This window comes from Falco biarmicus, chromosome 1, assembly GCF_023638135.1.
Source record: "Falco biarmicus isolate bFalBia1 chromosome 1, bFalBia1.pri, whole genome shotgun sequence".
NCBI classification, from domain to species: domain Eukaryota; kingdom Metazoa; phylum Chordata; class Aves; order Falconiformes; family Falconidae; genus Falco; species Falco biarmicus.
This window is the reverse complement of record NC_079288.1, coordinates 9,405,963-9,429,412: the sequence shown is the minus strand read 5'-3', so window position 1 is coordinate 9,429,412 and position 23,450 is coordinate 9,405,963. Positions and strand designations below refer to the sequence as shown.

Here is a 23,450-nt window from a genome sequence, read left to right as displayed (position 1 = left end):
CAATGCTGTAATGCAGAAACAACCAGCTGAGCTCATTCTCTGGAGAATTCAGGTATTTGTTTTCCCTCACTATATCCCCCCTTTAGCCATCTAAACCAAACACTGCCTCCTCCTGGGCTACCTTGAGTGGTTTATTCACATTCTAAATAAACATTTTGGAAAACTGATCTTACGGGGCGGGAAAAAAAACCAAACCAGCCAAGAAAAACAAAACAGGAACACAGTAGCATTCACAATGCTAATTTAGCCTAAAAATTAATCGGGTCCCGTTTTATAGAGGAATTTCCTCCTATGATCTGGGTTCTGCTATCTAGTTACATTCCTCATAATCCCGTCCACCTTATTCTGGTGGATCCACAGCCCCTCAAAGGCTTTTCAGACCTGATCTCCTGGCAAAGGTCACAACCGCTGCTGTTACATTATCAAGGGTTTATAGCATAAAACCAGAAATTAATACCAGAGAGAACATCATTTTGGCTAAAATAAAAATGACACATGGACTGGTGAGACCCAGGAACAGGAACTGTATGGGCAGATACCGCTGCCACAAGGACTCGTGCTGCTAACATCCTCTCTTGGTAGCTTCAGCCCATGGAGATCCACCGATGACCAAGCAAACCCAGATGCTGAGGCCAGCCCCATTTTCCACAGCGCCCTTGGCACTGCGCACTCCTGAGGTCTGCAGAGAGCAAGGCACCTCCTACAGAGAGGTGCATTCTCAACCTCGTTTCTTTCAGTTTACTGTTTTAAGCTTCTTGTTCGGTAGTTCCTGATGGTTCTTGGCTTGTTTCCGTTTCTGGCATAGTGCTTCCTTGTTCTCACCACCAGCCAGTTTGTCCAGGACTATAGCAGCCTCCTTTAGCAGCCGCATCTCCCGTTTTTCCTTCCGCTCCTCCATTTCCACTATGTCATCTGCAAACAAAGCCTTCAGAGGTGGGATCAGCTTCGGGATGGTTGGAAAGTCACCAAAACGTACCTGAAATACATCAAGAACAGGAGCATCCACGTGAGAATTGCTTTTTGTTCTCCTTCCTTCCCCTCTTTTGCCCATGCAGCTGGCAGGGCACTGCCTCTTCCTCTGCACAGCACAGAGGAGCCTGAATCTTACAGTTTTCGGATGCATTGACATTAGCGGGCAGGTCATTATTTTGAGCCCTACAGCAGTCAGCCCGCAGATCCCATAAGCCAAGCCATTTACATATTTTCTTCACAAGAAATGATGCAGACTCTGTACAAGTTCTGATTGATTATGAGCTATTCTCACTGCTACAACTGCGTTCAATCCAATAGCAGCAGCTTTTGGCTCCTGGATGTCTTCTGCAGAAAGCCATTAAAGAAGCACACTAACTGAGAAAGGAGTGGGAATGGAAGCAAGATTAAGTTTTCAACTGGGAGTAGCAGGTACAGAACAGAGGTGACATGAGGAAAGTACCCAGCAAGTTAAGAGTGGACTTCTGTTCCAAAGAGCCATCGGCACCTGTGTCGCTCTGTGCCGTTTCCCCACACTGCTGTGATGCCTGCTGCCAGTAGTGAGAGGAGCTGTTGTAGAGGGGACTTACTCTTCAGAAGGAGATGGTGTATCAATACGTTACTTACAAGTGCAGAACTTAATTCATGAGCAGCCACCCCAAAGTAACACTGAACCTTTCCCCACAGTCTGGCTTAAAGCTCTCTACTCACCCTCATGTGATCAAATGCAATTCCAACCTTCTCACTGAAGTCTTCACTGAACAGTGGGATCTTGGCATATCTCTGACTGAAGTGATTGAGCATGATGAACTCTGCGTTCATCTTCATCCCAGTCTGGATCGCCTGGGAGGTTGTGCTGCAAAAGGAACAGGTCACACCAGGCTGACTAGAACTGCCCCTCCAACACAGCACGGCAGGCTGCTCTGCACCAAAGATCATACCACACCAACAGCCAGCACTAGATACTACCCAACACTTGCCAAGCAGAGGGTGGCCCTGCTCTCTGCAGGTGCATCCAGATGCCTCTGCCTTTGGCAGACTGCACTGGTGGCAAGTCTCTGAGCACAGGAAGGCAGCTGTAATTACTTGGAGCTCTGCATTTAAGAGCTCCTTAGAACTGGGGACAGGGGCTTATTCAAACACTTGTCCTAGGGGTACCAGCAAACCCAGCTTTCTTACACTGTAATTCAATGTAATTCTGAGAAGCTGTTCTCAGGTCTCCCCACTTTTGCTGGGGGAAGCATTCTCTATCACTGGGTATAGTGGTCAGTTTGAATTGCACAGCTGCAGGGGTAAAATAATTCTTGAGTTTAGTCCTAAAATGTAATCAAGCAGAGGGCCCTTCCTTTGGGCTCATCTATTTGTAGAATTGCTATCATCTACTTCAAAGCTTTCCCCATTTCTCTATGGGGATGTTCAGAGGACCCGAGAGAGTTACAGAGCTGGTGCAATGAGCAACATGCCCTTTTTAGTGCTGAAAATCTCTACGCACACCAGAACCATCTACAGGACTTGGGCCCTTCACCACCACCTCCAAGGACAAAACTCAGAACTCAGCATCTGTGCCTTCCTAACAGTGACAGACAACGGAACACACCCCACCTGTGTGTCTTCTCTATAGCTTCTTTTTCCATGCCGTCTTCTAATGTTGCTTCATGGATCAGCAGGGTAGCGTTTTTACCTGTGTAATCATATATTCAATCTTCAGTTTAATACAGACTAGTTCAGCTGCCTACGTGAACTCTCATTTCCTCCCCTAACCCTCGTGTTGCAGGCCAAGTGCCAAGGGACTGGGGATGCCTGCTTCAGATGCTAACAGTCTGAGACCTTTTGCCAAGAGATATTTCAAGCAGAGGGTTTTTGTTACCTACCCATTTGTACTAAGGCCATGCAGGGCATTGTGTCACCAGAATAGACTACTTTCCAGCCAGATTTGTGGATCATTGAACATGCAAAAGCATTTTTACAGTGCTGGACTTCACAAGTCTGAAACTGAACAAGGATACGGGTGTTAGACCTCAGGTCCCCTCTTGCCCCTCACAAGCAACTGACCCTACCAGATCATCAGCTTACCTCAGCCAAGTCATAGCTCTCTAACAAAGAGCTAACAAACCATTTGGCTTTAGGTTTGATGTTCTCGCAGCCTTTCACAAGAGACCGGGAAGCAATCATCCTGTGAGGGAGGGGAGAAGAGAGAACTAAGGCTGCTTGAAGATAAGAGCAGGTTTTACTTTGTACCTGTCCTATTTCTGCCATTTCTCCTCAGTTTAGCACCTTATGAACACGTTACTTTCATACACTCATCTGTTTTAACCCTTGCTTTCACTATGCAGTGCCCCAGGAACTCATCCAACTTCCTTCCCTTCCCACTGTCAAATACTCTCTTCCAGGAATCTTTTTTCACTTCCCAAGGAAAAGGAAAGCCTGCATGTAAGCCTCTCAAGTAGCACAACTGAGTAACAAATCCTATCTTCCCCCTTTGTAAACAGCACATCCTAGTTCAACACATGGTGCAAGGAGTCAAGAGCACCTTCAGCAAAGGGGTGTGGGGAATGGATGGCAGTAGTTTGCCTTGAATAAGGATCCAGCAAGGACATTTCTTAATACACCACACAGAACACTCACTTGATGTCTCCGAGAATCTTTTCACAGTGGTTGTGATACTCGTGTAGCCATGGCATGATCTGTTCAGGTGCTACCAGAAACAGGGGGCTGAAAGCCTGACCAAGGGCTGCCTGGAAAAGCAAAGGCAGGGGCTAAAAAATTAGTACAGGGTGTATACCACATCAGAGAGAAGAAACACCTAGGGAAATGATGGTGCTTCACCACTCAGAAGTTCCCCACCCCTCACTCCAATGCAAGTTCAGGAGCAGTGAAACAACAACACTACTTACAAAAGCTCTCCGCCTCTCCATCAGGATGTTCACTAACCCCTACAAAGGGAATAAACACAACAGCGATCAGTAGTCAGAAATACCTGGAGCGTAGCTGGCAACAATGCTACTGCAGATCAGCAAGCTGCTGTTTTTCAAAAAAACTGTATAGTCACAAATATATGATTACTGCTTTCCCAGTAACTGCAGCTGGCTGAGCTGCAGTAACACTGTCAAAGTAGCTCTGACACTACACTGTCACACACCCCAAGCTGGTGGCCAGCAGCTCACAACACAAGCCCCTCAGCCCTTCCCAGTGCTGCTGTGTCTGCTCCCAAAAGAAGGGTGGAGAGCAGAAAGTCCCTACCCAACACCTCAGACCCAGTGTGGTTTTCAGACACAAGACATCAGACCAGCAAACAGCCGGCCCTGGTCAAGCCCAGTCTAGAACAGACCAATTGGTCCTTCCGTGACTATTATTTGCAAAGCACTGAAGGAAACAGAGTTGGACACTGAAAAATTACAACTCTGGATGATCCCAGCAAGTCTGCAGGGACCCCAACAAGAAGGGAGAGAGGATTAGAAACACAGACAGATTCAGTAGTGCCTGGGGATTGCAAAGGGGAAGCGCAGCCCCAACAGCAGCGCAGCCGACATTCAGCCGCAGCTACATCTGCATACATACAAACAAGCAGCAGAGCATGCCTTCACAGAACCCCTTCTCCTTCTAACACAGCCAACCTACCGAATGATGATCGGTATGCATGTGAGACACGAACACAGCTACTATGTTACACAGCACTTGGTCAACTTGCTCTCCATAATGACGACAGAGCTGTCCAAACGTTCCTTCTCCACAGTCCAAGAGCAGAGATCGGGTAGGGCTGGCAAGACAAGTCACAAAGAAGTTTAGCAGCCACTGTATGAGCTCTGACCAGGGCCCATTCGGGGAGGGGGATCTTTTGGGTTGGAAGTCAGAGAGCTCTCAGTGCTCTACACCTCTAAATGCTACTCCAGTCCTACCAGCCAAGGGTTTAGAAAGGCTGTTCTGTCTGCATAGCTCATTCTGGTCCTGCGTTGAACACACCCTTGGAGCAGATGGTAAAATGAATGAACATTAAATGTTGGGCTATACAGATGGCTCTCAAGTCTTCTCCACCTACATAAGACAGGTGCCTGAAACTGAAGTCCTGCAGGTGCCACAATAGAGGCACTCTCCCTGCATCATCAATGCACTGGTCAAAACAGCCCTTGGGTAACACCCTCCTGAGACACTGAGCCTCTCCAAGCAGAATGCATGGCACTGGGATTTACCTGGTATTCACTAGCGTGGAACTGACATTTCGAATTTTCATTGGAATGGCAGATCCTGTTCCCAAGAACACAATTTCAGGATAAGCACCCACATTTCCTGGAGAAAACAGACAAGAATTTGTAAGTGAATGTTACCCACATACTGCCCAGTCAGATGGCATTTAGTTCAACAGCCTAGTAACTCCAGAGTCTAAGTGTCCAGCACATTCATTACTGCCTCCCTCAGCCCCTGGCTTTCCTACAGCAGCAATGTTTACAAGGGAAGACAGAACAAGCACCAGGAGGGGCTGGTGGGGAACACGAAGCTGATTGATGAGAAGCTCAATAAAACTGGGCAATGTGCGCTTGTAGCCCAGATAGCCAACCATGTCCTGGGCTGCACCAAAAGAAGTACGGCCAGTGGGTCGAGAGAGGTGATTCTCCCCCTCTACTCTGCTCTTGTGAGACCCCCACCTGCAGTACTGCATACAGCTCTGGGGCCCCCAGCAAACAGACATGGACATGTTGGAATGAGTCCGGGGCAGCCATGAAGATGCTCAGAGGGCTGCAGCACCTCTCCTATGAAGACAGGTTGAGGGAGCTGGGCTTGTTCAGCCCGGAGAAGAGAAGGTTCCAGGGAGACCTTATAGCAGCTTCCCAGTACCTAAAGGGGCTGACAACGAAGCTAGAGAGGAACTTTTTACAAGGGCGTATAGTGAAAGAACAAGGGGTAATTGTTTTAAGCTGGATGAGGGTAGATTTAGATTAGATGTCAGGAAGAAATTCTTTGCTGTGAGGGTGACGAGGCACTGGCACAGGCTGCCCAGAGAAGCTGTGGATGCCCCATTCCTGGCAGTGTTCAAGGCCAGGTTGGATGAGGCTTGGAGCAACCTGGTCTAGGGGAAGGTGTCCCTGCCCATGGCAGGAGGGGTGGAACTAGATGATTCTATGACTTAGAAGCACCTCTTAGGCAGCAGGAAAACTGCATGTTCACAGCTTTGTCTGGGCTCTGAAGCAGCAGGTCCCCAAGACCTCCTGCTTCCCATTACACTGATCCAAGACAAGTTGTTGATCCTTACCTGGTACAGCAGACAGGCTCTCTTTGCACTCCTTTACACGAGTCTGGAAGTCAGGGAGATCCAAGGCTTCACTAACAAATGCTTCGTGATCACAGACAGTCACAGCATCTCTGAAACAAGAAATGTATCAGGATGAGGCAGGACAGGAACTCAAAAGACAGCATTTTCCAGAGCAAAATGCCACATTACTGTGCCAAAACAGCCTAACCACAAGGGGTCAAATGCTCCTTCCAAATTCGTTTTGCGGGGTGGGGGAAGATAGATCCATGAGCGTGGCGTGTGCCAAAAAGGCCTGACTGGGGTGGGCCATGCCACAGAAACAATCACAAACAGTGACTGCACTGAACTGAAGAAGCTCCTGCACTAGTACTATGCTGCCCTGCGCTGTCCGGACCCAAAGAGCTGCCAGACACTAGAGGGCACCGCAAGGCAGCTCAGAGACTCCTGGAAAGTAACGGCCACCGAAAAGGGCTCCAGGCACCACTCAAAAGCATAAGAGACCTGTGCTCTGGTCCTACATCACAGCATATGCAGTACTGCAAGCCTTCAGACACCTTCAGCAGAGAAACCTGAGCTCTTCTTGGCATCTGGGTCCTCCTAATCAGCCCAACAGACAGAAATTTGAGCCATGGCAGCTGGTATCCCCTTGTACCACGTGGTCCCCTGTCCTTAAGATCCTCACCGAGCAGCTTCATCTGCTTGTCCACATGGCAAGCGACAGTAAACACTGCAACTGTTTAACCACCTGGGGCTTTTGGCTCCGATACTGTTTGAAGACCCAGAAAGCCTAATAAGACTCTCACTGGGCTCCCCAAAAAGTCTCTCCTTGCCACCCCACCTGCTCTGCCACAGCCATGGCTGGGTGCACAGCATCATATGAGGTCAAACCAAAGGACAGAGGAGCACATGAGGCTGCAAAAGCAAGGGACAGAAACAATAACCCAAACCACTGGCCAGGTGGTGTTTTCACTGCTTCATTCATCCGTGCCCTACACCTTGACTGAGACTTTAAAGTACAGGGACACACCCCTCAAGACACAGTTGATAGCACAGCTGCCAGTAAGAATCTGCAAAGGATGCTGACACACCACCCTGCCTCAGCACAGACTCACAACTGAACAGCTGCTTCAAGCCAACACCCAAAACCCTGGTAAGTCAGAGATTCCCACTGACCTCTGCCACTCCTGTTGTGGTCTCAAGTGGTATTTCAAGAGGCACTCTCCTCGCACAATGGGCACGCTACACACAGCCTCTTCTTCCTACAGGGAGAAGAGTGACATTTAACACCTTCTTTGCTCAGGGGCACGAGGTACACAGGCAAGCAGGGCCTGGCCTACCTTGCTCTGGTAGGTGGTGAGCAGAGGGAAGATCTCTGGGTGGATGAGGTTCAGCTGAGTTTGGATCTTGTAGCTGCGTGGGTTGTGCACCGCAGAGCAGTTTTCATTGAGCACCAAGTGCTGAGTTCCAGGCCCAAATCTGTAAGACAATAAAATGCACAACAGCTTCAGCGCCATGTTAGAGTTGGGCATATGCATGCACCTGAGCCACTAGCTAAATTCTCATCCGAGCCAGCAGTCCTGCTGTCAGCTAACAGCTATTTCTACTCCGGGAAAAACATGAAAACATGCTGCTGCCCAGCAGTGATAGGAAACCAAGTAATCAGAAGATCACATACCTTTCCAGCCATTGCTGGTAGCGGCTGTCTCGAAGCACTGACTCTGGAGTCATGTGAATAATCAAGGCCACCTGGTTCTCAGGGAGTCCCTCCTGGTACCTGGGGCACATTCAAATAAAGAAATACCTGTGCTTCAGTCCTCCATCACCTTGGCATCCCCTCCCCTCTCCCACCTTGGTGCTACTAGAGTTGCCGCCCTTGAAACAGGCAAAGTACGGATCATCTTAAGAGCACAGCCCAGGACCCATAGGCTCCTCATCACGGTAGGCGTAAGGTTCAAGACTCAAGCCCACTATTTGCTGACACCTCCACTCTTCCCCCCAGGGCAGTTCCTCTCCTCCAAGAGCAACATCATCTGCAGAACCTTTCACGAGGCCAACAGGCTTCTGCGTAAGCCCTGCAGAGACGTTACATGCAGCCCAGGCTTCCACCACACATGGAAGCAGCAATGTCTGCACTGCTCTGCTCTGCAGCAAGACACCAGTGCACACTTCCTTCTCAAGAGGCCCCTGAGGGAAGGGAAGACATGCCTGGGACAGTTATAGAATCCCACATGTCCTGCACAGACCTGCCCTTCTTAAAACGTTCAAAATGCACCACTAAGCCTTTCCTGCATCTCTAGCTCCTTAACAGTGCCAAACAGCTCAGACATCAATCACAAGAACCAACACATCTAGAACAGAACAAGAATTTCTTTGGCAAAGCTCAGCACAAATGTCTTCCCCCAAACACCCCAGGTCACTCAGCCCCACTACCTTCGGAAGGTCTCGTTTTCACAGACTGCATCCACAAAGCCCTCGTGAGGACACTCCAGCACAATGAACACTGGGCCAGGATCAGTAGGGGTGCACAGTTCTTCAGGAAAGAGCTGCGGGCAGATACGCAAAGACCACACCACAATCAAGCTATACACATGCAGCTCCTTCGTGCGTCATTGTGTCCAACTCTTTTGGCAGCTGCTCCATCAGCCATCTCCCTGCAGGCAGCTCCAAACCAGCTCTTGCAATGCTCAGCAAACCCAGCCAGCACAGTTGTTCTTCCCCTTCTGCTCCCATTACACAAGTGCATTTTGCTATGTAACAACAAATCCCAACTCCAGTCTCAGAGCAAACCTCAGCCTAACGTAAGGAAGGGAATTTCAGCAGCCCCTAGGTTCCCACAGCAGACTTAGATGGTGGCAAAAGCATGCTTAAGAAAAAAAGCCTTTGTGCAATTCTTATAACACAAGCATATGTCAGTCCTATCTCCCAGGTTATGATCTTCACTTACAGATCACCTGGGACATGGCCAGAGCCAGCTCTGCCTCTCAATCTCTCAAACACTGGTCTGAAGTAAGATCATGCACACAGGAACCATTGAACTTCTCTTGGTCTAAGAGGTGCAGGCAGAGTAAGGAGGGAATGATAGCTACACAGGCATTCAAATTCCAGACTTAAAACGTGCAGGGATTAACTCTACTAGTTCACTCCTATACTTGTATCAGCTTTGGGAAGGGGAGATGAAAAAGCTCTGACGAACAGCAGACATACAGCCATAGTCACAAATGAGAATTTCAGAGCAGACTTCCCTAAATATCCCTGCAACAGCCCTAGACATGCCCTGCACCAGAGCCACATTCAGCAACAACGTGGGGCAGGAACAGGGGCCAGTCACTAACCAAAAGTAGCCACTCAAAGCTCAAAAACAGCACTCCCCATGCCAACCTCTTAGCAGGGATGAGAGGGAATAGGCAGACCACCATCATCCAACCTTGCCTCAGGAATGGGTATAAAAAAAAAAATCTAACAAAACACATCCCAATACCTACTGGGAGGCAAAACATTCTGCACAAAATGATTGTCACCCTGGGAGCCCGCTGAAGGAGGGACAATGGCAAAGCCAGAGCAGAAAGCAGAAAACATCTTACCTCTCTGCCTTCAAAAGTGATTCTCTCCCCATTTTTGAGGGCTGTAATTATGGGAAGAATGGCTGGAGTTCCGCTGAAAACAAGGGCATTGAAATATTTAGCTTGCCAACATCAACATGCCTGGTGTTGTCCCGTTCCCCAGGCTGGGATCTTGTACTCACACTGGCAGGCCCATCTCTTGGGCTTTAGCTGCTAGGAATTTTCCCTTCTTTGGGTGAATCTGAAAGGAGTTAAACAGAATTATCAGCCAAATAAAGAGGGCCAGGAAACAAGAACCACATACTTCCAGTTTAAATGTTCCCCAACAAGCCAAGGGAATTTCTTTTCAGTTCCACAGCCACTAGCCTAATTTACCCCTAAAAAGCTTTTACTAGACTTTCTGGTTTCCAAGATCATGCTGCTGCTTCTTGCTTCCTTCTTTAGCCAAGTAGGCAGGACACGCTTCCCTACTGTAACCACTAAACAAAAACTGAACCCGTATACTCTTAACTAGCTGTCCCATGAACACTTCTAAAAAAGATGTTTCCGGTTCTTACACATTCCTACTCATGCTGCAGTTACTCTGACCTTTGAAATACAGAAACACAAAATACCTTCAAAGTCCTGCTTGAAAATGCTATCTCCAGTTAAATCTACTTAGCAAGACAAAACATCCTAACATGTGGAAGCACTTCTTTACCAAGAGGCCACTCAAACACTGGATTGGAGTCCTTAGAGAGGTGGTTTATGCCTGAAGCCTGTCAGTGTTTCAGAGGCATTTGGACAATCCCCTTAACAATACACTTCAACTTCTACTCAGCCTTGAAGCAGTCAGGCAGTTGGACTAGATGATCATCACAGGCCCTTTCCAACTCTATTCTATAGCCTATTTCACATTGGTTTAGAGATCTTCGTGTCCGAGCTTACTTTACAAAGGAAAGCCATCACCAGGTCAAGATGCCTGCTTGCATGCTTCTCTTTGTCACCTGTAAAAGAAAGCAAAACAACTCAGAATCATCACTATCATTTTTCTTTAAGCCAAAATGTGTCAATGTTTGCTAAAGCATTAAGAGGAACAGTGTCACCCAGCCCATTTGGAACCCAGCAGCAAAATGTTACAAGCACCTAAGCCCCGAGAGCCCACGGTTTCAGCTACAAGAAACAAAATAAAGTTCAAGACTGTAATTTAATTACGAGTGGATGCTGTGGTTGATTATTTTTCAAAGGCTGAAGCACCTACTCCAGTCAGGGCCAAACTACTGCAAGGAGTAATCACACCCCAAGTAGGAATCACATTCAATTTCTAGGCCTTATTAGTTCTGCATCAACTTCCAAAATACCAGAACTCATTCTGCTCTATGTAATTCTTCACCTGAGCAGAATTCTCTACAGATCTCACTTCCAGAGGGCAAACTGCTCACAGGACAAGTGGACATCCTTAATTTGGCATTATTTCACTAAAGTTGAAAAGGTCATTCTGTTTTCTTCACCTGTTTTCTTTGGGCTTCCTTTTTCCTTGCCTTCCTCCAAGCTTCCTTCCTGTGCAGCTCTTGGAGATCCAGGCCCTGTGTCCCCTTTAGGGCTATTTCCACCTTGGGTTGATGCTCCAGGACTCTGAGGCAATGTACTTACAGTAGCTAGTGGTTTTCCTGTCCCAAATCAAATAAAACTAGACAAAGATCACTCAGTCAAAAGGGACAGCTAAGAAAAGCATAAGTAGCATTCCCTCTTCAGTGACACTCATGTTTAAATGGCACCAGAATACAGAGCTCTTCCCCCAAGTCTGACTTGCACATGCTAGTCAAACATTTCAGAAGCTATCCATCGTCTAAGTCCTTCATATTCTCTCAAAACTGCTAAATTCTGTCAAGTCTGTGCCTGTACTCCAGATATCACAGTTTCCAGCAGCAAGAAAACTCAGATGGCTAAGCAAGCCGAATCCAGTGAAGTTTCACATGTCACTCTATACACCCACACCTAAAGGAACAAACCAAGACCCTGACTCAGCAGGTCTTCTTTCTTTGAAAGAGAACCTTCTTCTGAGAAAAACATGCAAATTAACAAACCTCTCCTTACTCAGGCCTGCAAACAGAAACCACTCCTTTAACAATAAGCATAGTTACTGAATAAGTGCTTCTCCTGTCTAACCGCCACATCACATGCTCACCTGTAAGAGGTATTTGGTAGACTGTCATCGTCTCATCCTTATACTCAGGCTCTGTGTGCAATTGCACAGCTGAAAAGAGTACCAAAACTGGCATTAACAAATTAATAAGGAGATTCATACTCTACAATACTTTAAATCAGGAAAATACCTTTTCCTCTTTCTTAAAAAGACCCTACTGCATGTCACCCTTCCCTTTCTCTGCCCAACTGCAAAAATCAATGAATAATTCAAGTTCTTAAGAAACCATTATCCACAAAAAGGATGATGATACCACTGTAAGAGTTCACTAGCAGACTCTCAAGCAAACCGCCTGTACAGTGCTTTAAAACCAAATGCTGTCTGCTGGTTAGACAGACTGGCAGCAACCTACCAGAAACAGAGCTGTAAACGCTGGTGTTTTCCAAGACTGCTCTTGTGATGTTTTTGAACAGTGTATCACATCCAAACAAATGTTTAAAACTTTCTTTGAGCAGACCTAAACCAGAGGCATTTATTCTGAAGTTATTACTGTTCAATGCAACCTTGGCTGCAGCTGAAACAAAAAGTTCATATTCCGCCACACACCACTGACCTACGTACCTAAATCCATCCTTTTTAGGGGCCCAGGAAAGAGTCGAATGGCTTTCAAGTAGTTTTGCTGGAAAAGAAACAGTGTATCAGGAGGCCCTGCCCAAGCAGGGCAGTTACAGTTACTTTCACTATAGTCAAACGCTCAATGCCCAGTCAGGCAAAAACTGGGCAGCACATACACATAGCCAGCCAGAAAGCACCGGGCAGGTGCCCCGCCTCCAGCGGGCACTGCTCATTTAGAAAGAGAACATAACCACTCGCCCCATCCCTTCTATAAATATAATTAGTCAGCAGAAACCACAAGGAAGTAAAACAATGCTGATTGGAAATTTTCAGCCTACACATGCCATTAGGCTGGCAGGGATCACGTTAAGCAGGAGATCAGAGACCAAGTTTCTATTAAAAGAAAATGGGAAGGGAGCAGACAGGAGAACAAAGGATGCCCTTTTTCCAAAACATGATTTACCAGAATATTAGCTTAAAAGACAGCTTTAAGGAGCTGAAGTCCAATGCCGTCCTGCATATAACCAAAGAGATTTGCTTTTTAAAGCCAGCCCTTCTGGCAGAACCTCCGAGCTGGCACTACCTTCAAGCTGGCACTAACTCAGACTAGCATTTTACACCTGCACGATGTTCACTCCTTTGACACCAGCTCTCCCAATTCCAAGGTAAGATTTAGCATTTGAAAGGTTTGCTCTCCCTTCTGCAAGCTTCCTCTACTTACCAGCTTTGGTGGCCCTAGGAAAACACATCTTTGAAGCCCCACTGCCTTTAAGGTGAGAATCATACCTAAAAGCAAGCAGAGAAACAGCTCTACCACTGGCCCACGGATCACACAAGACCCCTCTCAGCACTCAGGACTGCTGGGCCTCTCCATGAAGGCCAGAAATGAACTCTGATCCAAATTCAATTTTGTCTCAGCTTTCCAGCTGCTTCAAAAAGTCAGATATCTCTGCAGATAAAAAAGGTATCTAGAGATCTTGACCAGTCACAATTTGGAGCAAGTTACCTGAACAAATTGTTAATCTCCTCCTTTCTTGGAAGTTTCCAGAATTTTAATGGACAAGATCCTAAGTGACCTGTTCTATTCCCACCCTGCTTTGAGGACAGGGGTGGGCCAGAAACCTTTGTAGGTCCCTTTGAATTCAAATTAGTCCAACTCACGAACAGCTCCCTGCTGACAATGCAACACTGATAATGCCTTCTGCTGTAGATTTAAGATAAAAAGCCACGCATGCTGGTGAGGCGGCATCTCTGCCACCCCATATTCACGCACACCATAGCGGAGACCACACCACAGCGGGAAGCACCGCAGAAACCCACACACAATCAGGAGCGCTCTGACACTACCTCTCCTCTCTCCACTGCTACAGTAGAGCCCCCCCCCGCACCACCCATCAGGCAGCCGGCACGGCGACCACCCCTGGCCTTGCCAGCTGCTGCCTTGGGCTGGGCTGCGCCGGGGGCCCCCAGGCAGGGCCCCGCTCACCTGGCAGCCCACCGACGTTAGCCCAGGCCACTCGGCTGAGGAAGATGCTGTCCAGATGGGAGATCTTCAGCCTGAGAGACGAGACGAGGGTGAGCAGGGAGCGATGCGGCCCCGGGACGCCCCCCACCCCGACTCCCCAACTTACTTGTGCTCCTGCATGGCCCGCTGCGTGCCCTCGCCGCAGTTGAAGAGATACCTGAGGGGAAGAGGCGTCAGGGCAGGCCGTGCCGGGCCCCCAGCCCAGACGGGGGCGTCTCCGCGGCCCCGCACTCACCGGTTGAAGTCAGAGAAGACGTAAACGGCGGCGCCGGCGTCGCGGCTCCCGGCCGCCACCACCTGCACGTAGACGGAGTTGGGCCCCGCCAGGCCCGTGCCCGCACTGCGCCGCCGCTCGCGGGCCCACACGTGCCTCGGAACGTCCTTGGGCCGCCGCGCCGGCCGCGCCGCTGAGGAGGCCCCGGGCTCCGCCACGGCCCCGGGCTCCGCCATGGCCCCGGCCCGGGCCAGGGCCCCGGCACCGGCCGCCACCAGCCGCCCCCGCGCCAGGCCGAGCACACGCGCCAGAGCCCACATCCGCGCGCGTCCCCGAGACGCGCCTTACGTCATCAATAAGCGCAGCGGCTTCAGAGGCCGTCCTCGCCACGTGATGAAGGAGAACCAATAAGAAGCCAGAAATTGCCCCCGGCCACCCGCCAATCAGGAGCCTCTCACGGGCTGGGCCGGGCCACCGTCCCCTATCACGTGACAGGGATTAACCAATCGGAACTGACGCAGTTCTTCTTCGGTCACGGAGCGCTGCATAGCTACTAGCAAGGCTGTAGCCAGCAACGCAGCCATGGCAACGTGGCAGCCAGCAAAGTGGGCCATAGCAACGCTGGCGCCTAGCAACGCGGTACCCAGCAACTTGGGCCCTAGCAATGCAGCACCCAGCAACGTGGTACCCAACAATGTGGGACCTTGCAACGCAGCACCCTAGTAACAGGGTAGCCAGAAACGAGAGCCCTAGACATGCAGTACCCAGCAACGCAGCACCCAGAAACTTGGGCCCTAGCAACACAGCACCCTAGTAATGCAGTACCAGCAACACAGCACCCAACAATGCAGCACCCAGAAACTTTGGCCCAAGCAGCACTGTCGCCCAGAACGTAGGCCCTAGCTACACTGGTACCCAGCACTGCGGTATCCTAGCAACACGGTACCCAGCAATGCAGTACCCAGCAACACAGGCTCTAGCAATGCAGGCTCTAGCAACGCTGGCGCCTAGCAACAAGATACCCAGCAATGCAGTACCATAGCAACGTGGTACCCAGCAAAGCAGTATCCAGCAACTCAGTACCATAGCAATGTGGTACCATAGCCACGCACTATCCAGCAACCGGGTACCATAGCAACATGGTACCCAGCAACACTTTTCCTAGCAACGAGGCATCCAGCAATGCAGCACCCAGGAATGCAGGCCCTATCAACACGTGGTACCAGGCAACTTGGGCCCTAGCAACGCAGCACCCTAATAACATGGTACCCAGCAATGCAGCACCCAGAAAATTTGGCCCTAGCAACACTGGCACCCAGCAACATGGTACCCAGCAACGTAGGCCCTAGCAACACTGGCGCCCAGCAATGCGGTACCCTAGCAACGCAGTACCCAGCAACACAGGCTCTAGCAACGCTGGCATCTAGCAATGTAGTACCCAGCAACGCAGTACCCAGCAACTCAGTACAATAGCAACGTGGTACCCAGCAACGCAGTACCCAGAAACTTTGGCCCAAGTAACACTGGCACCCAGCAATGTGGTACCCAGCAACGTATGCTCTAGCAACACTGGCGCCTAGCAACGCAGCACCCTAGTAACGCGGTACCCAGCAACATGGTACCCAGCAACTCCGTACCATAGCAATGTGGCACCCAGCAACGCATTACCCAGTAACTCGGTACCATAGCAATGCAGTACCCAGCAACGCATTACCCAGCAACTCCATACCATAGCAACATGGTACCCAGCAACGCATTACCCAGCAACTCGGTACCATAGCAATGTGGTACCCAACAATACTTTTCCTAGCAACAAGGCACCCAGTAATGCAGCACCCAGCAATGCGGGCCCTATCAACATGTGGTACCCAGCAACTTGGGCCCTAGCAATGCAGCACCCAGAAACTTTGGCCCAAGCAACACTGGAACCCAGAAACATGGTACCCTAGCAACGTAGGCCCTAGCAACACTGGCACCTAACAACGTGGTATCCATCAACACAGTACCCAGCAACTCAGTACCATAGCAACGTGGTACCCAGCAACGCAGTACCCAGCAACTTGGTACCATAGCAATGTTGTACCCAGCAATGCAGTAGCCAGCAACTCGGTACCATAGTAATGTGGTACCCAGCAACACTTTTCCTAGCAACAAGGCACCCAGTAATGCAGTACCCAGCAATGCGGGCCCTATCAACACGTAGTACCCAGCAACTTGGGCCCAGGCAATGCAGAACCCTAGTAATGCGGCACCCAGCAACGCAGCACCCAGAAACTTTGGCCCAAGTAACACTGGCACCCAGCAACGCGGTACCCAGCAACGTAGGCCGTAACAACACCGTCGCCTAGCAATGCAGTACCCTAGCAACGTGGTACCCAGCAACGCGGTACCCAGCAACACAGGCTCTAGCAACGCTGGTGCCTAGCAACTTGGTACCCAGCAATGCAGTACCCAGCAACTTAGTACCACAGCAACATGGTTCCTAGCAAGGCTGTTACCTAGCAACTTGGGTACTTAGCAGTGTGGGTACGTATCATTACGTTCCTAGCAATGCAGGCGCCTAGCAATGCTGTTACCCAGCAGTGTGGGAATCCAGCAGCTGCAGCCCCCAGCACAGCGAGCTGCCCCACCACTGGCTGCCAGGACACAGGCAGGGGCTGGGGCAGGTGGGCAGGTAGTGGGTGAGGGGCCAGGTGGCTTCACAGCACCTGGGAGGAGGAGGAGGAGCCCAGCGAGGAGCCGGAGCTGTTAGGAGCAGAAGCAGCCGGTGAAGCTGCAGGCGGTGCCAGCCAAGCAGATGGAAAGCAGAGCTGCGCACTCCCTCTCCCTGGTGGTTGTTAGCACCAGGCTGGATAAAGCCCCAATGACCCTCATTTGACATTGGAGCTGACACAGCTTTGCACAGGAGGTTGGACCTCCCAAGGTCCCTCCAAAACAAATGACCCTGTGATTCTCAAGCCTCCTCCTCACCATTTCCCCCTGCTCACAAGCTCCTCTTCCATATGAGCCTTGTTCAGGGCCTGTTTACAAATATTAGATGATCCAGGCCACAGCTCTGTTTATTTTTGAGCTCTCTAAACCCACTCTGAGGTCTCTCGGGCTTTCTGTTTGCTTCAAAAAGAACTACTAAATTTTACTGTAGCCAGAGTACCTCAACATAAACAATCCTGATCATCAATATCCCTTTTCTTCTTTACTTCCAAAGGCAAACCTTATCTTTCTCTGTGCTTTGCTTTACAAACACTGCCTCCCTTTATTCTTCGTGCCAATGCTCTTCCCTTTCTTTACCAGTGTCCATGCAAGCACTTGGGGGACCTATCCAAACCTCCAGATCCTGCCACAGCTGTTTACATCTGTTCTGCCAGTCTTTCTTCAAATCTATAATTCACCATTTCTTCTTCTGACTCCGATCTCTTCACACAATAACTCAAATTAGCATGGTATTTTTTCCTGGTTTTCCCCACTTCTGGATGAAATAAAAGATTTGTTCCTTTGAATGGCAAAGCCTTTCTTCATGTACATTTTACATGTTACAGCCCTGCAGCCTAAAGCTCACTCACAGCCCTTGGCTCTGTTCCCTGTAGCCACATAGGAAGGGAAACATCAATTTAGATCTTAAATTGCTTTCCACTAAAAGTTGACATTTCCTAAAGATGAGCACTCTATCTGTGCATTCCTGCTCCCCTGCTGCACTGTTTCCTCCCTGTATCAATGATTTTCTGCTTAGATGAATTATCAGGAAGTATGAAAATACCTTTTTCTATGTGTGCTTAATGCAACTGGCATGGGATTTCCAGCCAATGTTTCTTTAGTTGGTGAAATAACTAAGATGGTGTGTGGTATTTTTCATCAAATGATTCCTGGCAATTTTGTCCAACCTTGTTGGCTTGGTTTTGTGTGCATAGGCCAGCATTTAGAGCTGTGACTTCACTAAAATGCTGTAAAGTGACAAAACTGCCTATAATAACAGTCTTACGAAGATTTCACAGGAAATAAATAAAAAACTCTGAATCTGATCTGAGGTTCATGCTAATGGAAGCGCACGACTGTCCTTTGCTGTTTCAGCTGGAATGTTGCCTGGGCAGCTTACATACTGGGGAGAAATTTCAAAGACTCATTCATGGCTCAGGAGGAAATGTCTTTTATTTTACAGTTTTGGTCCTTGCTTTGGGTGAGAGTGGCCCTAGCCAACAGATTTGTTGGCAGAAAAGCAGTGACATCCCAGAGTTTAGTCCCTATAGTACTTACAAAGTGAATGACGTGCGCATGTTGCCAACTTAATTCTTGCTGCCATTCAGATTTCCCTGGAAAACTATCTTTTAACTTATAGATAGGGTGCTTGATTAAACTGGGAAAGATCTTGGTTTCAAATTTTCAGTGTGGCTTTGCAAAAGTTTGAAATAGCTCGCTCTCTCAGAATTTCTGAATGCTAAAGCCATCCTCTGCTTCTCCAAGCCACCTGGAGTGGTACAATTGTGGTCTGCTGGCACACAGTTTGGGTGCACAGAGGCAGCAAGCTTTGCCTGGGTTGTGATGAGGACCAGGAATCACCCAGAGACATGAGCGCTGCAGACAACATCTCTGTATTTCTCAAAGCCACTCACGTAGCACTACAGGGACTGACTGAAAATGGCTCATGCCCTTGGCATGCCAGAGGTCCTGCTCTGAACGGGGGCTGGGGTCCACGCAGGGCAGCGCCTGTGTGCAGTGCAGGTGTCAGGAGCACACCCAACAGCACGCCGCTGTCTGACACCTTTGCAACATCCATCAGAGGTGCCCAACAATGGGCCAAGGGCTCCCTCATCTAACTGAGGCTGTGGAGATCAAAGCCTGCCTCCCAACCGGGGGAAGCCCAAGGGAGTCAGCAGTCTCCTGCCTGTGTGTTCTTCCAGCGCTCCTCGTGCCCCTGTGCTCAGTATGAGGCGTGTGGCCTGTCCCTGTGTCACCCTTCGCTCCCCCCTCCTGCACACAGTGCCCACGCTGATACAGGCAGCCTGCAAGTGACCACCAGTGATCCGGGAAGCTGCGGTCAGTCTGAACCCCTGCCGGGGAGGGGGGTGAAGCAGAGTACTGCTGCAGGAGCAAGTGTGTCTCCTGGAACAGGTCTCCCAACCCTTTGATAATAAACATTAAATTACAGTCTAATTTCTCCCAAATGCCTCATCTTTCCAGCCTGTGAAGATCACATACGGTAATCAGCCCCAGCTTGGAGAGTCATTATAAAATCAGCGCTGCCTCGGGGCTGTGAGGAAATGCACCCCATCTGGCCCATTGATACTTAAATAACACACAGTAATGCAGAGTTTGGTTAACTAATTCAGCTGAAGCGATAACATCAGCCATGCCGCAAGATAGATTTAAAATTAATATCCCAACAGATACCATGAACAGACAAGGGAGAATATTTATCTCTTGAGACTTTCCCAAGATGATACTGATGCTTCCATTTGTTTGCTGACAGAGACTGTATATTGTACTGATTACCCATTACCCCCTATAGTCTGGAGTTTTATTAGAAGAGCAGGTTTACATGTAGATTAAAGACAGCACGGGACAATATGGAGAGTTTAGGTGGGTCAGTGGCCCTTGTGAAATTTGTTGCTTGTAAAGATAACCAGTCTGGCCAAGGTAGGAAGCAAAATTAGTGGAAAATAGAAGACCTTGAGGGCAAAGCAATAACCACAATATACGGGTCTCAGGCAAAGGGATTCTCCCAGAGGCACCAGGGAGCAGGAGAGGGCACTCTGAGGGACAGGTCTGTGCTGCATCACAAAGCTGTTACACGTCTTGCGTATACAGAGACAGAGCAGAGAGAGCAGCAGGCATCATCCAGGTGTTACCAAAGTGAAGGTCAAGAAGCAACTTGATTATTTGCATGTGCACCTTCAGAGAGAGAAAACGCCAAGTACTAATGGGCCTTCTAACACGGTGTGAGTAGCATTAGCCGTGACCCAGTAGAGAGTAGAAGCATCTGGCTGCTTCTGTCCTAATGATTACGAATAAAACCTGGAGCATGAAGTATGCAGGGAAACAAGGCATTGTATGGAGGTCTGTGGGCACTAGCTGTGTTCTCTGACTGAGCTGACACAGGGATACGCGGAGCCTGAGCTCAGTTTAGCTCTTCCCTACCCTCTCTGGGGGAGAACAGCACTGCACTGCAGGATCCCAGCTTGCTGATGCTGTGGTGCTGCTCTGTAGGGCTCTTTATCCCACAGCAAACTTTGCCTGGGCTGTAACCAGAGCACTACAGAAGTATTTGCAAAAATGAAGTACACCCACAGAGAAAAGACCTAGACCAAGACACATACTCTTGCTGCAGCTTACAAACCATGGAGTTAATCTGTGTGGCAGCAGGAGCCTGCCATGTGTTTGCTTTCCATGGGGAAGCCCACCCTGGTTACCCTGGTACCATGAGACCCCAACAAGGCTGGAGCTTCCCCACAGAAATGCTCTCCTCTGCCTATGTCCTGAGAAACAGCCAACACACCATGAAGAGAATAGACTTTCCATATGACAGCAAACAAAAGAGGAATGACGTTAGAGCCGCAGTGTCACAAGCACCATCCTTGGAGCAAGCGCCTGCCCACACAGTTTTCTATAGCTTCCAGAAGGGGCTGATATTATCCAATTACCCCTAAATCTTCTCCTCTAACATACCTTGACAGGGAATTACATGTGAGCAAAAGTTTCTGAGTGAACCTTGTTCCCTGTAAGACTTAGACTCCCTTCCGAGTAACAAGCGTAAAAATCCCCAAATCACCAGGTGCATTGCAGTGAGCCTGCAAAATGGGCTGCACAGGGCCATGGGAAAGCAGGCTCTCACAGAGGGTCCCTCTTGCTTTGCGTCACAACATGCAGGATCAAAACCTCAAAGTATTTTCCTTAAATCCTGGTGCAGTACTACGGTGGTGGATTTTACCAGCAAACCTGTTGGTTTTGAGTGATACAGTAACTGCAGTTATCAATGAAATGATATCAATGACAATCAATGATCGAGAACAGACAACTGAGGAATCCAGGAGGAGAAATCAATCTGACAGTGCTGATTTTGCCATAAACATGGTACTTGAATGGAGGTAATTGATAGGATTACCCCAGGAGTGAACCTTCAGGTGGTTTATCCCTCAGATTAGTGGCATTTTGCTGAAAAAGCCTTGTTTCTCACCAACAAATAATAACAATACATGACAGAGGAGTGAGGAAATTCTCGAAAGGTGGCACAGGACATCACAGACACTGCCTTAGCCAGTGAAACTTTCAAAAAGACAGAAAATAAAAAGGGAAAAATACAAGCAGCTAAGCAGGAAAGAGAAACAAATTCCTTAGGCCACAGAAATACTTCGATAATTTGATTTCAGGGAATGAATGGCAAGGTGTAACCCTGGGAGCTTCATTAAAGAAGAGTTTACATTTCTTATCTGTAATCTCACAGACCCCCTGGTCCTGTTTGTGCCAGAAGACCAGATGTATGGATATGTCTGCCCCCTGCAGAGGCTAATCTCCCTCCCACTCACCCCTGTTGGGGAGATATTACTTTCTGCTCTTTCAGTGAAAGGAAGGCAAGTGCTCTGCACCCAGCTGCAGGGGCTCTTGATTATTTTCAATTCTGGCTGCCAAAGTATAAAGTTCATCAATTCCTGTTGTTTTGAGAAGGAATGGGGTCCTTCCCTGCAATTTACTCTCTGTCCTCTGTCCATGGCACATGAAAACCCAGCTGGCATCATCCAGCTGAATTCGTCACTGGCTTTAAGTGAGTTAGATGAGGAGGAATACAAACCGCTTACCCCTGCTACAGCAGGAGACAGAGCCCTTGGAAACGTGTTAACTGAGGCTTCACCCACCTGCCATGAAGCGCAGACTCTGTGGCACAGACCTGGGGGATGGGGACAGCATGCAGCATTTGAAAAACAGCGCTGTCAATTCTGTGTGTTGCTTATCACAGTCGTGTCCGTTAAACCAAGGCAGAGCACTGGAAAATGCCCTGTGCTCTCTGCTTTTTCAGGTCAAAACTTCATTTAACTGGGACCGAAGTGAACGCTGTAGACTGCAGAGTGGAAAGCCTTTAGAGGGGCAGATAGTAGAAACTGGGTTGAGACCAGGAAATTGGCTGTAGAATCGATGCTAAGGAAATCCAAAGACCTGGAAATACGACAACACGTAGGCAGGACATGCAGGCAGCTTCAGCCTCACCAGACCTTCCTCCCCCTCCAGCCCCTTGCTGTCCAGTCCATCACCCTTGGGCTCCCTGTTCCTGGGTCCAGCCTTCCTTTTGTTAGCTTTTCCCTTGACAGTGTCAGGATGTGGCAAATTGCAAGCATACAGAAAACAGCCCGTGTCTCTGATTTAGGGGGATTTGTTGCTGTGGTCTGCTTTTCTCTTCTCAAGACATGTCTGTACTTATTACTGCATGACCCAGGAGGTTGGTATTGTCCCACTGGAGGACTGATCTGGGTCCGATCACACTGTGCAGAGCCAGCACTGTGCCTATGTGACTAACTTCCAGCCCCAGGACCAAGCCTTGCCAAACTGAAGCCAGGCTGAGGGATGCTTCGGGCCAAGATTCCAATAGTGGGTAAGGTTCAGTCTGCTTCTGAGGCAAAAGGAGAGCTGGAGGTAGTGTGAAGAAACCTCTCGCTCGCCTGGGCAGGGAGACTGCCTGATCTGCCCAAGGACAGCCAGAAGGCTTCACAGCACAGCAAGGTGTCACAGACCAGACCGATGCCCAGCCACAGCACTGTCACCATCACCAGTGTGCCTCTGGGAAGCAGGCTGCATGCAGTTTTGGGAGACTGACCGAAGACCTGACGTATGTGCCCTTAGCTTAAATGCCAAGAGCCACAAAAGCCCCACCCGTGCTCCCAGAGCTTTCTGAAAGGGCCAGGTTGCAAGGGCCAGGACAAACTCAGCACGGGGACCTTCCCACGCGCTGCCCCATCACCTGCCAAGGACCAGCCCTGTGAGCGGTGGCCCACACCTCCTCCTACAGCCGTACCCCGGCCAGCTTCTCCTCCCTGCCTGGGCTGTGCCTGGCTCGGGGACACCAGCCGGGCCGCCCGGAGCCACCGGCGCCGCCGCGGGGACGCACCGTGTCCCGGCGTGGGGCCGTGCCGAGGGCACCCGGCGCCCCTCGCCGCATCCGGGGGAGAAGCCCCGCGACCGGGGGAGCCCTCGGCGGCTCCGCGGGCTGCTCGTCCCCC

General features: G+C 49.5%; 1 protein-coding gene across 1 annotated transcript; it reads right to left on the bottom strand.

Moving 5' to 3' along the window:
• Nucleotides 1–414: 414 nt before the first annotated feature.
• On the bottom strand, nucleotides 415–14,592 carry ELAC2 (elaC ribonuclease Z 2). Its single transcript, XM_056342852.1, has 24 exons — nucleotides 14,275–14,592; nucleotides 14,146–14,196; nucleotides 14,001–14,071; nucleotides 13,236–13,300; nucleotides 12,521–12,578; nucleotides 11,942–12,010; nucleotides 11,265–11,423; nucleotides 10,702–10,760; nucleotides 9,957–10,015; nucleotides 9,796–9,868; nucleotides 8,645–8,757; nucleotides 7,890–7,988; nucleotides 7,552–7,690; nucleotides 7,388–7,473; nucleotides 6,215–6,324; nucleotides 5,157–5,253; nucleotides 4,588–4,726; nucleotides 3,864–3,902; nucleotides 3,595–3,704; nucleotides 3,043–3,142; nucleotides 2,841–2,961; nucleotides 2,572–2,650; nucleotides 1,681–1,825; nucleotides 415–976 (listed from the first exon to the last, which is right to left on the bottom strand). Exons 1-24 carry the CDS (start codon nucleotides 14,571–14,573, stop codon nucleotides 734–736), a joined length of 2,583 nt encoding a protein of 860 aa, XP_056198827.1. The 5' UTR covers nucleotides 14,574–14,592; the 3' UTR covers nucleotides 415–733.
• Nucleotides 14,593–23,450: the final 8,858 nt, after the last annotated feature.

Coding starts and splice junctions, on each gene's coding strand:
- ELAC2 (XM_056342852.1), bottom strand. CDS start 14,573: ATGTGGGCTCTGGCGCGTGTGCTCGGCCTGGCGCGGGGGCGGCTGGTG. Junction 13,301..14,000: donor TAACGTCGGTGGGCTGCCAG/GTGAGCGGGGCC, acceptor GCTTGCTTTTAG/GTATGATTCTCACCTTAAAG. Junction 11,424..11,941: donor CTACCAAATACCTCTTACAG/GTGAGCATGTGA, acceptor GATTTGGGACAG/GAAAACCACTAGCTACTGTA.